Source organism: Molothrus aeneus, chromosome 10, assembly GCF_037042795.1.
Source record: "Molothrus aeneus isolate 106 chromosome 10, BPBGC_Maene_1.0, whole genome shotgun sequence".
Taxonomy (NCBI): domain Eukaryota; kingdom Metazoa; phylum Chordata; class Aves; order Passeriformes; family Icteridae; genus Molothrus; species Molothrus aeneus.
The window spans coordinates 22,920,462-22,935,984 of record NC_089655.1 but is presented as its reverse complement, the minus strand read 5'-3'; the positions used below and the strand labels follow the sequence as shown (position 1 = coordinate 22,935,984).

General features: G+C 40.2%; 1 protein-coding gene across 3 annotated transcripts in view; it reads right to left on the bottom strand.

Annotated features, from left to right (window-relative positions):
• Nucleotides 1–1,309: 1,309 nt before the first annotated feature.
• Nucleotides 1,310–15,523, bottom strand: part of BCHE (butyrylcholinesterase) — a 28,053-nt gene continuing 13,839 nt past the window's right edge. For all 3 annotated transcript variants that reach the window (XM_066556448.1, XM_066556449.1, XM_066556450.1), the window contains exons 3-4: nucleotides 8,144–8,310; nucleotides 1,310–1,555 (exon numbers count right to left, since the gene is read on the bottom strand). In XM_066556448.1, coding sequence (XP_066412545.1) covers nucleotides 1,434–1,555; nucleotides 8,144–8,310 — 289 coding nt within the window. In that variant the 3' untranslated portion in view covers nucleotides 1,310–1,433. The remainder of the gene's footprint in view (nucleotides 1,556–8,143; nucleotides 8,311–15,523) is intronic.

Below are 15,523 nucleotides of genomic sequence, written 5' to 3'. Positions count from 1 at the left end.
ACTGGAGGGAGCCCGTGTGGTCAAACTGATTGCCAGGAAGAGAACACTCTCAGTTCATTATCTGGAGTTCTTCAGCTCAATCCAAGGAGGCATTTTGCAATCACTAGCACAGAAAATAGATGCACTGAGATGCTATTGCATTTACAGAAAGCTTCAGGATAATTTATTTACGAGATGGCTTGTTGCTCTTACATACTACTTACATTCATCAAATTCTTGGCATTTATTCTTCCCAGTTGGGCCAGTGAAAAGCAACCAATTACGGTGGTGTTCAGGCAGAAAAAATTCCAGCCCCATCCAGAAGCAGGGAAGGAGAAAGAATTATCCATGGGTTTCTTTAGAGGTTTTTAATGGGTTCAGCTCAAGCAGGTGGAAAGGAGTGTGGGAGATGCCAGCTCACAGGGCAGGGAGCTCACCTGGCCGTGGCAAAGAGTCCTCTGGGTCCTTCCCACCAAGGTCACAACTGCAAGGATCCTCTCCCCAGCCTTCCATCAGGAGATTCCTGGCCAGGCCCCACTCTGCTGGCAGTTTTTGGGGCTGGGAATTTGCTGACACAGGGACTGAGGCTCTGGTGCAGGTGTAAAATCCTGCCCCTGGTGTTCCTGTAAATGTGGGGTGTCCCTCAACCAGGAGGCAGCTGAGTGGACAGAAAAAAATCATAATTGGAGCTTGCCTCCATAGGAGGGACTTCTACCAGGGTGCCTGAGCTGGAAATATGTGAATTCATTATTTGTGAGTCCATAATTCTTTAATCCTTGAAAAATGGGAATTGTGGGGAAGGTGTTGGGTTTTCCAGCTTATTTCACTGTAGCACTTGATTTAGGCTTTCAACACACAGCTCAAATCCTCTCCTGCCATGGCTTTGTCCACATATTTGGGCAGGAAGAAGCACTGATTCCCACTTTTATGGCAGTCTTAAAACTTTTTGGTCTAACAAGCAAATATTGCCTGGTGCATCCAGCAGAATTATTGCATCTTTATGTTTATGTTGATGAAATTATGTCTGAAACAAGGCTTGAGTGAGGTGGCGTTGCAGTTAAAGATTAAATCTGATTGTGCTCTGCGTGGCAATGCTGTAAAACTGCTGTTTCTGTTTCAAATAAAATCCATTTTCCCCTAACAGATTGCATTGTTTCTTTGAAGGGTGAGTTTAAGCAGTGAGTATTTATAAGAATATGTACATCATTAATCTCCAGCCTTTAATCTCTACAGTCCTACTTAACCCAGGGAAGCTTCAAAGGGTGTGGGTGCCTTATATTTTTATATTGAGAGAGGAGGTAAAATATAAATGAAAGATCTGAAATCAGAGTTGTATCTGTCATATTTCCTTTTAATCTGCATAATATATTTAATGCTCAACAGGTTGTGAAGCTACCTGGATATTTGCCTTATGAACAGTTCTAGGGACACACTGGAAAGAGTAAACATATTAATTAGAGACTGCACAGCTCCTTCTTGCTGGTGTAATCATTAAATTGATTTTTCCAGTCTGACATGTAATTGTTCCAGCGATGGAATCCTGCTTTCCACTCTCGTTCTGCTTCATCAATATTTCCTGTAAAACATGAAATGGGTTACATTAATCTAAATTTGAATCTCTTTGTATGCTAATTGAAAAATAATTTTGATTATCAATGTCATCTGCTCCAAATACATTATGGGATGGTCTTTTGCTTCTTTTCTTAAACCTGGAATGACTGAAAATTCAGTGATTAGTATTTTGTCTTTACATCATAAAGGAGGAGTGTAAAGATATCATTCTGTCAGGGTAATAAATACACTTTGGATTTTTTTAAATATATATATATTTTTAAATGCATTTTGGATAATTCTTCTGTCCATAAAAATCATCATTTTAAAGTCACTTTTTTTTCTTTTTTTTATCCTCAAAATATTCCTTTGGTTAAATATACCCTGCATTGCATTGAAATCCACACACCTTGAAGACTAAATAATGCAAAATGAGAGAGATGCTTGCAAAGATAACGTGAAATCACAACTTTGTTTCAGGCAACAAAAGGATTTCCATTGTTTTAATGGATTTCAATGGGTGTCCAGGTTCTTGACCTCCCATGGAACAAATCCCCAAATTTAAAGCATAAAGGGCACAGGTTTGGAGTAGGACACTGTCAAATGTGCACTATGTCAACATGAAACCATCTTCTCTTTTTCTTTTTCATCCCCACCTTTAAAGCACTTTCCAAGTAATCCTGAGTCCCAAGGAAATGTTTATTGCCAAATTTGTTATGAGCACGGGAGCAGAGGGTGAGGATGAGAAGAGTCATAAAAATACAGCATTTCACGGGGTTCCCAGAGTATTTTATGGACAGGGATTCCCTCCTGATGCCCCAAAAGGTGATTAACACCATGAGAGGAACATCCCAGACAGCATCAAAATGCGGACAAAACCTGCAGGCTGTATCAGTCGCTGATGCTCATCATTTTGTTTGAGCTGCAGAGCTCAGGATAAAGTTCAGAAACCATTGATGAACTGTGAATGCTTTGCTCATTCTGGACCCAGCTCTGGTGGTGTCCCTCACTGGCATGGCTCACTTCCAGAAAAACTTGGGGATGGTGTTCCTGAGGTAACAGCTCCGTGGGTTCTTTATGCTCCTCTGGCTTTTATGTTCTTCTGCTGTTCTTCTTCCCTCCATAAATACACCCCTTCCCCCTTTTTTACGACCTGCCAGCACTGCAAGTGTAACTGGTGATGTGAAAATGAAATAGTTCAGTGTTTTACACATCACTAGAGAGAATATTCGGGGGAGAGAGTTCACTGATTCCGAGATTTAGCTTGGAGAAGCTTCCAGTAATTTGGTCGCTTATCTGCAGTTTAGCTCAACGTTTGCAAACCTTTCTGGTCTGGAAATCCAGATGGCAATTTAATGAGACTTTGAAATGAGATTTACTTCTTGGTTCCAGTGAGACCAGAAATAAAACCAGGATATTTTTTTTCTCCAGGAAGTTCTGCACTTTTAAATGCAGTCAAAAAGAAAAGTTTGAAGAACAAATATGGAAAAAAAAATGTCAATAAATTAACCACATCCTTCTCCCTCAGCTCAAAGTTGTAAATAAGCTTGGTTATAACAGAGATCAAAGGAAAGTTCAGATACTTTAAAATTTCCTTTCTGCAGGCCACAACTGCCATTAACTCAGAGATGATTTGGAAGTGCTGGTAACAATAAGATCTCATTTTCATTGCTAACTATGCAGATAGAACTCAGCAACATGGGAACAAAACATGCACAACATTCTGCTTTCCTGACTCTAAGAACTCTCCTTTACACATATTTAATTTAAAGATGTAGTCAGGGTCTCAGGCAAAGCCAAATTTTTCACATTAAGTCAAATGGATTGGTAATTCAGTGTATGAAGCAGTAGCAGTATTATTTGGAGAAAACTGCCCGAACTGTGTTTCTCATTTTCTTCTTGATTTTGGGTGTCCAGTTTTATTTATTCAGGCAAAACCTCCACTTAGGCATTAAAAAGGAAACTCAAAAACCTCTCTTCTTTAATTATTCAGGTGAAGAGGTGTTTCAAGTCTGCCCAAAGACACCGAAACATCTCTACCATAGACACATCTTTAATTAAAAGTCACTGTTCTGGAGTATAAATTATGGGGTTTTTCAGTTCTTTTTAAAGACTATGGTGAACAAGTGAGCCAGCTAGAGAAAGAAGACATCAAAAAATTCAGAGGAGCCACCATTATGGATCTAAAAGACAAAAGGGGGATGGAAATCACTGAAATAAGAACTTGGATTCCCATTTGTTTGCTTTTCTTCCCCCCAGTGATAAGATCCAAATTGAAGTCACAAGTCAATGCATCCCATTATCACCAACATCATCAATCTCCGGGAGGCAACCACCCATGACTTAGATGAGCTGACAGCTGGGAGGCAAAAGAGAAAAAGATTAGAGAGTCCAAGCTGACCAATAATTACAGCTCAGAGCACTGGGTGAGCTCAGAGCTCACAGTGAAAACAAGGAATTTTCTAGAAGCCACTGGGGCAATCCCAAACGTTCCCTTAATTCCTGTGCAAAGCCCAGTGAGGCTGGGCAGGAGAAAAGGGGAGATTCTGCAGGCAATGAATCAGTCCTCTGAAAGGCTCCAGTTTAACAGATCAAAATTTTAAAAAGGCATTTTTTTGATTCTTCAGCTGGGATTTCTTCTCATTCCATCTCTCCCTTACTTTAATGGTGTTACAGCAAAGTTAAATTTATCCCCATCCCATCCTTTGAACTGCTGGATGTGCCAATAAAGTGCTAATCTTAATGTTAACACACAAAACCACATTGAGGATTGGGATAAAGGCCATATAGCTGTTAATTAATAAGGGATGACAAGTTAGAATTAATTTTTCTGTCCTCAACACCTCACGATTGCAGGTTTCATGATTGCAGGTTTTTGCAAACCCTCAAGTTTCTGGGTTCAGTAGTATGATAAATGCCACAGGTTTATGCTGTAGATTCTCATGGTGAGAGTTTCTCCACAAACATCACAAATAATATCTATACTGAATATTCTTTAATCACACTGTCTGGATATCAAAGCTTTGTTAGACACAGCAGTATATTCATTTTCAGATGTGTTTTTAAGGACTACAAAATCCTCTGTTTTATTTTTTTTAGTTGTTCCAGAAATCAGCAGAGCTCTCTGGGAGATGAGTTATTCCAAGGGCTGTTATCTTCCTTGACATGGAATGAAATGTTGGAAAGAAATTAGATGGTTTAGGTACAGAAAATTTTTGTTCATAGGTGCAATGAGTAAAGTCTTTGCTGGGAGAAGTGATAGTATTGGTGAGGTTACCTGTGATTAATTCACATTTCTTCAAGTATCCAACTTCGTGGAAATTTAATTTAATTCTGATGGTGAATTTTATATTTAGTCAATTTTTTAATATTCTTACCACCCTGAGTATTTATCTCTGTAGAATCCAGATACTGGTTGGAGGATCACAGCAAATAAAATAATTTTTGTTGCTCATTGGTCAAGAGATTGAGCATTTCTCTGCCTCCACATAAAAAAGATCTTTATAGGGTGGTTTTAAAAAGTAACGTATTTATATGACCAAGCTTGATTTCTTCATAGATGATACATGATCCAGTAATATCAAATAAAATAGAAAAATATGTATTAGGCACAGTAAAATAGTAATGGAAGAGTAAATGGAAAGTTTGGCTGCCTGCAGCGTTCTACAATCAAGAGGAAACGGGCTCACATAAACAGGAAGGGCTTTAGATGCATTAAAGGTTGTGTTGAGGAGCTAAAGTCTAACACAGATCCTTTTATAATTAACATATGATTGCTCTAAAAGCCACTTAAAAGTCACTTACTGTTTACTGTCCCTCGAGTGTGATTCTCCTAGCAGCAGCAGGCAGCAGAAACCCCTCTGGTTTCAGGCTGGAATGGGAAATGCTGAGTGTCCCCAGCTTGCCCTGGCCTGGGCAGGGTGTGCTCAGGGCCTTGGAAATTGGGGTAAATTCCTGCAGGAATTGTGTCTGCCTGGAACTGAGAGCCCAGGTCTACTGGTCCTGGACACAAAAATCCAGGTTCTGACTCGTGTCTTTGGTTTTCTAATTGAAACCCGAGGAGAATACCTTGAGAAACCTTCCAAAATCACTCAAATTAGTCTAGAGGTATCAAAGCCGTGGTTTATATATGGCTGTTACTCTTTTGTTACTGGGAGAGCCTTATTTTTTCCTTATTATTTTCCTACCCCACAACCATAATAATTTTTTTTTAAAAAAATCTGATATGATTGCTTGAGGAAAATGTGAATTTTCTAACAGTAAAGATATCTATTTCTCATCTATTTAACTGCCTCAGGGAACTTGTCTTACCCAGCCTGTGATGGGAACAGGCTGGTTCAGATCCAGGACACATTTGGAGCTGGCCTTTAAAGGCTCTAAAATCCCTCAGTGGGTGGCAAGGCTTGGGCTAGGAGTGGGTCAGGAATTAGGCAAGGGGTTACTAAGCAAATCCATGGCAAATCCTGATCACTTGATGCTGAAAAATCATAATTTCTGCAAAATCGGTTGTTTTGATTATCCTCTTTGGGTTCTACCTGATAGAATTCTACTTTGCCTAGCTGAACCTCACTTGAACTTGTAACAATGAGAACATAAAAATTCCTTACTTGTTCCCTGTCATCTTATATCACCTCATGTTAAAGCAACCTTCTTTTCCTAAGAACATTTCAATGAAAGGAGTAATAGAAAGGACAGACCCTCAGAACAAGAGGAAATCTCTGCATTAATGCTGTGCACTGTCCTTTGGGCATAAAGGGAGAGAGAAAATGCAAAATAATATTTCAGTGAGGAGAATTATTGCAATATAAGCTATTATATCACATTTGTACACAGGATTTCAAAGGGTTTTCTGTCAGAATTGGATAATATTGTACAGGGAACATAATGGAAATACTGTTTTTATTACTGCAATGTTTCAAGGACTGACAGATGATACAAGACAAGGCAGTGCCACTTGTTGACAACATTCTTGCCTCAGTTCTATATTTGGATCCAGACACGACGATTCTTCTCTTTTTGCTAAGAATACGCTCGTGAATTTCTTTTAATTAAATTATGTAAATTGATGTTGCCAATTACCGAATGTGGCACAGTGATGAATTTATGTCTGCTGGCAGGTCCTGAGTGCTGCTTCATCATTCCTTACCCCACAGGACCAGGCAGAGCTCCCCTCTCCCCCAGGATGTGTTGGACTCTGGTGATCTGCTCCCTCCTGCTCCGTGCAGGCTTAGTTAAGCTCAGCCCATTTGTAGGATCCACATTTTTCCCTAGGGTTTCCCAGCCAGGTTAAAGGAATATGTAAAAGAGTTCAGTTCTCCTGGCTCAGCACAAAGTTGTCAGAATCTCTGAAACCTCCCTGAAATCCACCCGTAATTGGGAAAGCTGTGATTTCAAAATCACACAGTAGGCTTCATAAATTATTCATTTTACCTACTGATTTCGTGTCTCTTGATTTAATTGAAAAACATCTGTTGAATTGAGAGGGGATAAAAGTTGAGCCATAATACAGTCACAGACTCAAATGAGGAGAGAATAAATTATTTCAGAAGGAATCATCTGTGCATCATGACAGTTTACATATTTTTAAGGCTTACGTGTTTTTTAAGACGAGCATTCAAACTGAGTCTTAGAGAAAGATTTTAAATTACTAATTAACATCTTAAAAGTGTATCTCATTTTTGAAACGAGACCTTCCCTCAGACAAGCTGCAGAATGTGATTCCAGAGCTGCAAAATCACTTTATAAAATCAATTCCTTTTGAAATCCAAAGCACAGAGGCTTCATCTATTCCTGGGCTTTGGTAAAACAGCGCCATTGGTCTTGGAAAAATTTGGGTCTTCTCTGTTCAACTGATCCTAAAGTTTCAAACAATTATACTTTTCCTGGCAGTGAAATCTCATAAATCCATTGTAGACATGGCCAGGCACAAATCAGTTCTGTTTTCTACAGGCAAATCCTGCAGGCTCTGGGCTCTCAGCAGTGACACTCCAGAAATAAAACACAGGGCTCTCACGTGAGCTGGAAACCAGAATCCCCTCTTGGCAGTGGCAGTGCACTTCCTATCCTCAGGGGATCGGTTGCATAAAATAGAATCCCATAAATAATAGATAATATAATCCAAATATAACATCCTGTAACGTCCCACAGTTTATACAGAACATCTGAAGCCTCCAGAGCTCCCAGTGCAAACTCTCCTTTAGTGCTGATTTTCCTGCTCACTCCAGCACCCAGGAACCCTGGTGGCACCAAAACTCTTTCAGGGGTTACCCAAGAGCAGAGGTTTCAGCACTCAGTGTCTCACACTGTGGCTGCATCAGAATTTTGGGACAGAAAAACTGCACATCACAAAGTCCTGGCCCGTGGCGTGTCCCCAGGTTTTGTCCTGGCACAAAATAGGGTGGTGACCCCAAAGCCAGAAGCACAGGGCACGTTCTGGGGTCCACCCTCAGCACAGCATGGACAGCTCAATCCAACACCAATTCAGCTCTACCCAAATGAACATCTCAGTTGCAAACAGGAACAGGAAGATCTGAACTCAATTATCACGTTAACATCCAGCAAATGATCCTTGCACGAAAGTTTTGTACAAAAGCATCTAGAAAAGAATTGTTACCTGTCATTTCCATCACTTTGGGGAAAAAGTGTTTCCAGAATCGACAGTGCTGAGCTCGTGGTTTTGTCAGTACCTCAGAAGTTTTGGTGTTCAGTGTCAAATATTTTTGCTCAGCATTAGTGAAGACTGGCCATTTTATTCCATCAGTCAGGGTCCCATTTGGAGCTCTAAATGAGAAAATAAACACTCCATTTAGAATGAGAAACCACCTCAGCACACAGTAAAGCATGATTTGGGTTTATTTAATAGTTGTTCAGCTTAAGCATGTTAGTTTGGAATGACTGATGTGTCCTTTTGGAAGTAACAGGGGGAAAAGCCAGGCAAATTTCATTTACCCTCATTTGAAGGAAAAAATAAATCCACTTTTTGTGGTGTTCTGGGTTCATCAAAGGGAATAACTTAATAAATGATCACATTCAAGCAACTTTTTGAATCTGGAGATTCTCACAGAAGCTGTGAATTATTAGGGATGACTCTAGAACTAACTAGCCTGCCAGTCTGGGAGGTTGAGTGGTTTGTGTTTTAGTTTGAATGCCTTTGATCCCTTTAGCTGGACAAACAGATTGGAGTAAATGACTGGGATAAACATGCAAGTAAAGGGAGAAATAATGTCTAAACTGGGATAAGACCTGTACTGGGAGAGAGAACAATTATTCCTCATTAAGAAGGAACTCTCATCCTGGAGGTGTGTTGAGTCCTGTTTGTGGAGGGCCAAATGGGAACAATCTGAAATCTTGTGGAACCTGGGAAGAGGTACAGGGGACTTCACCCTTTATAAAACCAGCTCTGCATGTGAAAGGAGCACAGCTGTTGGTATTAAAAGAGTTGTGATAAATATTTATAAAACAACAGAATTCTAAAGGCTCTAAGGACAGGAATCCAGATTTCACCTCCTGAAAGGACAGTATCTGCATGAGGGGAAAAAATTGTTTAAATGTGTAGGAGAACAACAAAGTGGGCAGTGTTACATTAGGGAACAAACAGAACATGAATTTTAGAATAAGTAGATTTGTATTTCAAACAGTCACAGATCTCCATTAGCTCAGAAGAGGTTAAGAATAGAAATTAAACATTTTATTTCAGTGCAAGCACAAGGAGCCATTTTCTTTCCTAGAGGATGATATCAAGGAATCTGGGATTTAGGGCAGAGCAACAGTAATTGGCGATTCTTGGTGGGATGAATTAACTCTGAGGTGAGTTCATTTGGTTCTCTCTGCTTTGCTTTTCACCAGAACTCTTGCTGGAAGGCAGAAGGCAAAGGGGAGTCCAGGGAGTGGAGCCCATTTGGGTTCTGCTTCCCAAGAGAGGGAATAAGGCAAGAGGTGTGGGTGGGAGCACTCAGAGCACAAGATGCTGAAGCAATATCAATATTTCTCAGTTAATTCTGGATTAATCAAGTTTTCAGCCCATGTTTCTGTGTTCTGGGGTCTTTGGTATTGGCTGCTTCAAGAACCAGTATTGGAATAAAAGCTTCAGGCTGTCATTTCCTGACCTGCTCCCTTCTTCACTGGTTTTTCCTGACTAATTCAGCTCTGATTAACCCATGGCACCTTTTTTGAGTGCACATTTATTTGTGGCTCCTGAGAATGATGACTTAAGCAGAGCTGACTTGCACTTCAGTTCAAGATCAGGATGCTAATGGTGCTGTCAGTATTCATTTAACAGCTTTTATGCTATGAAATAAATCATGACATCCCACATTATAATTTACAGGTGTGTGGGGGGATTACACAATGCCTTGATGGCTACAGATGTATTTTACTAAAAAATGATTGAAAGAACTGTCAGGTGAACACAGCACTTTGAAGCCCGTGAACCTGCTGATTATGACAATTTCTGCATTTCTAGGAAGTTTACTGTTCAAAGAGATGCCCAGTAATTTCCTTCTTGGCTTTAATATTGAAAATTTCTCAAGTTAAAAAGCAGCTCCCAGTCAGAGCAAAAGGGAGATCACAGGAGTATAATTTGGAACAAGTTATGATTATAACCTTGTTGTTCCCTCACAATTACTGTTCATTCCTTCTTACTAATAACTTCATGATGAGAATTGCAGTGCCCAGAATAGGCTGTGAAATTCCCTGTTCTTTGCACCAAATTCAAGGTCTAATAATATTCATACAGAACAGTGGAGGTATGGTGGGAATATCTTCAGTGAGCAGACAGGAATCCAATACCCTGCACAAACCTGTCACTGCCCATTTAGGTTTGGATGGACAATCTTTGGTGATCGATTACACAAACTTGTTTGTGCTGAAAAAATAAAGTTCCATTTGCATGGAAACCTCCATTCTATCATCTTTTATCAATTCCTTAATCCTCTGCTCTTTCATTTTCTGGTATTGCTTAATCATCTCTGCTTCAGTAATTCCAGATTTGCCACTTGAGTGCTGGCACTGGGGCCTGATGGTGTGTCCTGAAAAGGTTTTGGGCTGTGCACCTTCAGGACAGGTCTCTATTTCATGTTTTTATCTTGTTAAATCACCTTTCTTGGACAAGATTTATTCAGAGAAGGCCCTTAATTTTGTTTGGAGAAAATAATCAAATAGTATGGCTTGGAAGGGAAGTTGGAAGATCCAACCTCCTGAAATGAGCAGGGACATCTTCAGCTGGACCAGGAATGTGAGCTTCACTGAAGATCTTAGAAAGAATCTTTTTCCTTTTCTACCCTTTTTACCATTTGCAGGAGCAAGTCCTAAGGCAATGAAAAAATACAATTCTTTGAACTGCTCCCAGAAAAGAAATGCTAGACAGAAAAACAAAACAAAACAAAACAAAACAAAACAAAACAAAACAAAACAAATCAAAACACAAACTAAAACCACCTGTGTTTAAACTCTGGTGTAAACAGAATTTGTCTCATTCCTGCAGCTATGTTTTCTCTTTGCATAGGCCCTGAAATTATAGGCTGGATTCTCTCTACTCTGGTAGTGGCACAGCAGCTCATTTATAGTAAATTATTTTGTTAAGATACGTTTTTAAGTGGAAATTTCTTCATTGTACTTCTTGTTACTTAGATCAGGTTCTTCCCCCTTTGGGTTTTTCCATCCACAATTGCCAATAACTTCGAGTTTTCAAGATTAATTTATAACAAGTGTACTAAATTTGATATAGGCGTGAAGAGGGTTTTGAAGAGCTTATTCACCAATCATTTCTCTGTATTTAATATTCATCTTCAGCAACTTTAGAAACAGAAAGTTAATTTCATTCCAATGGAAAATGCAACATGAACAGAGCTCTGTTAATCATAATAAACATACATACATTACCATTCTCATTAATATGATCAATATAGCCTGAGAAACAATACCAGCTCCCTGCATTTTTATTAATATTCACACAGCATTACCTTTACAAATGGTTTATCATACAGACACACAAAAATATGTAATTCATCATCTGACTGCTTTTGGTAAACATTCAGGATATAAAGTACCTGGAAAACATTCCCTTTATTTTTGGGAGCAAGTCTTGAATAGCAGAGTGAAAACTCATGGAGTGAATTCCATCATTACCACAGAAGTTATTCTTTTGTAGTATTAAGTTCTACTTTGAAAAAGTCTAGAATGGCAAACATTCTCTACTAACCCTCCTGAAAACATGTTTAGGGTGCTTTAGGATTTCCTTTGTAAAACAAGTGTCCTACAGTGTAGCTTAGACTGTCCCAAGCTTTCACCATGTTCCTGTTTGTGACTTACATTGTGGGTTCCTCCAGAGAACAAGAAAAACAACCCCATATCTCAGTGCCCACTAAGATGAATGAAAACTAATGATAATTCTGCTTCACCTTCTGCTTCCCCTGTGCAGAAGGAATTGACATCCAAAGGAGGCCTGTTCCTCCCAGTGTGAGTGGATTGGCTTCACCCTGGTTGGAATTGCTGCTGCTCGTTTCCAATTTGGCCCCTTTTCTTTTAAAAGCTGGTTTAAAGGCAGCAGAGAGGGAATGTGAATCCCTTTCATTGGGTTTTGTGATTCCTGGTGGCTCTTGGGCAGCACTGGCAATCAGCTGGTTTCCATGGGATGGTATTTTATGAAGTGTTTCCATGGGCACAAGAAAACCAGGAGGGGGAATGGCCTTGGAGGGAATGAGATGGCAAAAATAACCCCAACTCTTGCAGGTTTCCTGCAGCTGCAGTACAAAACCTCTGAGAATTATGGGAACAGTCAGTTCAGCATCAAACAAGAAGGACAACCTAAAGGTTTCACCCCAAGGGTAGCTCTGGGAGTAAGGGCTGCTTCTGCACATCTGATGGTTGGATGATCTTCAAGGTCTAAATCAAACAGATGAACCTTTTCTTTTTATTTTTATTTTTCCCCTCACATTTTGGAAGGAAACATTTTGTTGTTGATGAGGAGCTCCAGGCCCTCCAGTGCTGCCCCAGTCCCACTCCAGAGGGAAGGGAAGTGTCTGTGGCATTAGCCAGGCCAGCACTGCCAGATGTCTCACATGATTCCTGAAGGCCAGGATGGGTGATATTTATACCTACGCTCATTTTCCCATTGCAGCACACTGGCTGCCAGGTTAATCTCAATTTGGGGTGCTGCTGTGGTCCCTGGGGGGATGATGGTGTATTGACAGCAAGTTTTGTAAGGCTTTGCTTGGATGGCGCCACGGACGTGAGAAAATAGTGACGGTTTTCTGAAAATATAAGTCATTAAACATTTCTCATATAGTTGATTTAAATTATCATATAATTGAAATAAAAAAAAAATTCTCATACGATTGTTCCTTAATAAGGTGCAAAAATCCTGATTTTGTGGCATTTGAGCCTTACTGAGATGGCCACAGTAGGAAAGCAAGGGCTCCTCTGAAGAGCACTACGAGTCTGAGGGATGTAGAAGCAGACCCGAATCCTTCCAACTCCCTTTTTAATCAGCTGCTTCTGGGAAGTTCATTATACCCTGCTGTGCTCAGTTCTCACTCCCCGATCACACACACGAGTCCATAATCCAGTGACTGCAAAGTGTCCCTGAGCCAGAGGGAAACTGCTTTGCAAGTCCTAGCCTGGGTAAATATTATTCCTTCTGCTGATCCCTGAAGAAAGCAGCAGGATCCAGCTGGCAGAGTCCTTAACTGAGAGAAATTGGAGAAGCACCTTTGCAGCCAGGCTTTCTTACACCTTCACAGGCTAAATAAAGCTCAGGATATTCCTCCCAGATTCCAGCCTGGACACAGCAGCTGCCTGTTTAAATGCCTTTAACTATAAATTATCGTGGGATGTGCTATTATATATCAGTTTCAGGAAATGAAGCGACAAGCTGTTATTCCTATTTTTTTTATTTTTTTTATTTGTGCTATTTGCTCTTATGTCTTTTGTCTTCTGTTCTGCTCCAAAGAGCTTTGTGGAGCACCCATTGAGTTGAAACAATTCCTGCTCGTGCATGTCATAAATTCCTGCTGTACCCAAGGCAGGCCTCAAGGTATTGGTCATAAATAGTGGAGCATTTGAGACATTTAGATGCAGGATGTTCTTCCTCAGCTCTTTGCTGAGTGTTTAGGAGCTGGGTGCTTCCAGCCCTGGCCTCTGGACAGGAACCTGCTCTGGTGGCAGGAGAAATAATGAGTTTGAGCCAGAGCTAGGGAGCCCTTCAACCCCTGCTGCACTTCTGACCCTCCGGGCTGTGCTGCACGTGGGTCTCCTTCCCTCTGAAATGTTCCAGCCAAGCCTGGGGCTGCTCCAGCGACCCCAAACTCCACACAGAGCATGGATGAGATGGGATTTTGTCATATGAGGTCTGGAGCTGTCCCACTGTTCCGTGTAAGAGTCACAGTGAGGATTTCACCCTTTCTCCAGGACTCAGGTTCTGGTGTGAATATTCACATTTCATATTTATATATGGCTTTTGGATAGACAGGAGAGAGGCAAAACTGCAGTTTGCAGTCCTTCTTCGAGCTGAAGGAACAATTTTACCTCTTTTTTTTCCCCAATATTCCTGTAAAGTGCTTTGTAAGATCCTTCTGCCCTTTTGTGTGGGATCAATTTCAGCTTTCAAGGCCCGCTTTTCAAAGCTGTTATTTCTTAGCAGTCTTGGCTGCAGCAAGACATCAAATGGAACTATAGCTTTTAGTCTTAACTCGTTGAAGAGGGATATTTGGAAATGGAAGAAGGTCCTGAACCCCATGGAGACCTTGCAGGAGGAAGTACCTTCCCTAAGAGGTAAGCAAAAGAAAGAGTAGACAGGAAGGCACATGGCACTTGGCCTTTTAGTCATCCTCTGGGGCTGTTTTATCTCCCCTGCAACCCCTCTTCCTCCTCATGACCTGGAAAACACAAACTTACACAGTATCTTAACTAGAATTACTCCCTGGAACAAACCAGGGCTTCATCAGAAGCAAAAAAAAAAAAAGAGGAAAGGGAAGAGAATAATGTTTTTATAGCCATAAAACTATTAATACTGTGTTTTAAATTCCCACTGTCTTTGGTAAAATTTGTCAGCCCAGCTGGTTCTGAGAAAGAGTAAACACTGTGCTCATGGATATTATTGCTGGTTCCATTCCTTCCCTTCTCTGCCATTAATGCAGTTCATCCCAGGCACTCAGAAATTGTTGGATAAGTGTGTTCAATGCTTTTCTTATCTCTAGAGACTAAATTTGCAATTTAGGGACTGTGTACTTGATACTATGCCAGGATATGATATTTGAGATTTGTTTTCAATGGAAATTGCCCTAATCATGATTTATTTTCAGGATGGATGCTCCACAGAGCCCTGCACCAACCAAAACCCTCTGGATTCATTGTGTCCTGATGGATTTCATCACAGTGGCATTTTTCTTTATATTTTCTACTACTGTTTTATTTCTGTGAGTGGGAGGAAGTGCATGAGTCACAAACTTTCATGACCATATGATATAGGCCAAATTGAGCAGTCCTAAAAGTGAAACTATTGGGTAGTTTTCAGGAGGGGGAATTTGTGTTACTGCTTCATCAGAAACTGAACCACTGCAGCTTCGTGCTGGGAAATGTAAACAAGAAAACAGAGTGCTCTCAAGCTTCTCCCCGAATATTTAATAATAATAATAATGATGATGATAATAATATTTTCTTATGGTGTAAATTCATTGTAGGTTTGACATTTACAAGTGGAAGTTACATATGACTTCCTTTGATAAGGAAATTTGAATTATGTCCCATTCTTGTAAATTCTTCTGAGTCTCTGCTTTGAACTGCAGCAAGAGGGAGTTCTCCAAATACCAACACATGGACTGGGAGCCATGGAAGTGTAGCTCTTAAGAAGAAACAGTAGGAAAAGAGAGGAGGAATGTGTTTAAAGTTCATCTCTTTCAAAATTGAGAGGGTTTTGTGGAAATTATTATATGCAGACTACTTTATTGCTAGGAAAAAACAGCTGTTAAACATCTGAGCATTGCCAGTTATACAGAAA